General features: G+C 49.5%; 1 protein-coding gene across 2 annotated transcripts in view; it reads right to left on the reverse strand.

The window, feature by feature from the left end:
* Positions 1-836, reverse strand: part of TBC1D9 (TBC1 domain family member 9) — a 117853-nt gene extending 117017 nt beyond the window's left edge. For both annotated transcript variants that reach the window (XR_013272315.1, XM_077476941.1), the window contains exon 1: positions 81-836. Coding sequence is in view for 1 of the 2 variants with exons in the window: in XM_077476941.1 (XP_077333067.1) it covers positions 81-204 (124 nt within the window). In the remaining variant the exon portion in view is untranslated. The remainder of the gene's footprint in view (positions 1-80) is intronic.
* Between the last annotated feature and the right edge of the window lie 726 nt (positions 837-1562).

Here is a 1562-nt window from a genome sequence, read left to right on the forward strand (position 1 = left end):
TGATGCAAAGATAAATAATAAGTATTTGATTATATATCATTTTAGTAACAAAAAATGTATATAGTGTGTAAAGTCCTTACCGGCCAGCCCTCCTCCTCCTCTGGTCCCATGACCCTTCCTCCTCTGCAGTATGAAATAAGGATTGGCCCTCTCGGTGATCCATAGGGCGTTTGCCAGCAGCACTTCTTCTGGATGGACCCACATGGTCAGGGAAAGACAGATCTCCTATGTTATGCTCCCTGGGAGAATTCCATACAGCAGAGAGGACAGAAGCAGCAGTGTCACAGCAGAGGATGGAGTTCACAGATCAGAAGCTGCATCCTATTTGAACCCAAACCACAACAAGGTCTGAGTCCAGGCAGAGCTCCAGGACACCAGGGAGGGGAGAGGAGGAGGTCCAGACACCTCTGTCAGCACATACACAGGCACATCCTGGGACTTGCACCTACAAGATCCAACCAGCAGACTGCTCTGTCATCAGCAGATTTTGTTTTTTCCCAATAGTTGTGCTATTTTATCAGCTGGGCTCACATAATGAATGACAGCTGTGACATCTGAAATGTCGGGATGATGACAGCTATGTCAGGGATAAGCTGGAGCTGGCACTGATCACTGATCCAGGGAGGGCATCCATCCAGTCTTCCAGATCCAGTACAGGCAGAGGAGGATGGTGGGCACACGGCTGACAATCAGTGGCAGCAAGGGCTGTGATCAGTGCAGGGGTGCTCTGTCCATGGTACCACCGCCAGCATAACACAACGCATTAACCCGTCCAGAGCAGAGAGAAGCAGCTCAGTGATCAGAGGATTGTACGAATGAAAAGGGAGGAGAGAGGAGACAAGAGGCAGAGCCAAGCTGAGACTAATGACATCAGCATGTGAACCACAAGGGACTGACAAGCAGGAGGCAGAGCCAACACAGCAAGATTATGTGCCTGAGCAATGCTACACTACACCTGTACACTCACAGGACTGTCATAACTGGCTTAATCAGAGGAATGTCACAGGACATACAGTACATGGCACAATACAAAAAGGTTATACATACAGCTAGGAGGCATTAACATAACCCACAGTGCCCTTTTCAGAATTGCAGTGTATACCCCTAATGTGCCCACGTGCATTAAGTGGTTATAAACCCTTACAAACTACTTTGATTAAGGCTTACCTGTAGGTCCAAGAAATATCTCCTAAACCTACACGGTTTAGGAGATATTTACTAAAAGACAGTGACAGCTGTCTACGGCGCATGCACCGTAGACAGCAGCGCGCAGGCGCACCATCGCCGTTAGCAGGATGCCGCTGCTAACAGCGATATGCCGTTATTGTCGGCTCCCATGCACACGCACGGGAGTGACGCCATCGCTGCTCCGGCGCTGTGAGTGGCCAGAGCAGCGATACCCGGAAGAAGATGGACGCTCTGTACTACAGGGGACAGCGGTGACATTGCTGGCTCCTGTGTCAGGTAAGTGACACATAATGGGCTTCTATGCGATGCATAGTAGCCCATTATGCTTTACCTTTGCAGGGAGACAAAGAGGAAGTAAACCCATCAGGGTTTAC

The sequence above is a fragment of the Lithobates pipiens genome, unplaced genomic scaffold (assembly GCF_037356315.1).
Source record: "Lithobates pipiens isolate NorthernLeopardFrog02 unplaced genomic scaffold, aLitPip1_a1.2 Scaffold_13, whole genome shotgun sequence".
In the NCBI taxonomy this organism is placed as follows: Eukaryota; Metazoa; Chordata; class Amphibia; order Anura; family Ranidae; genus Lithobates; species Lithobates pipiens.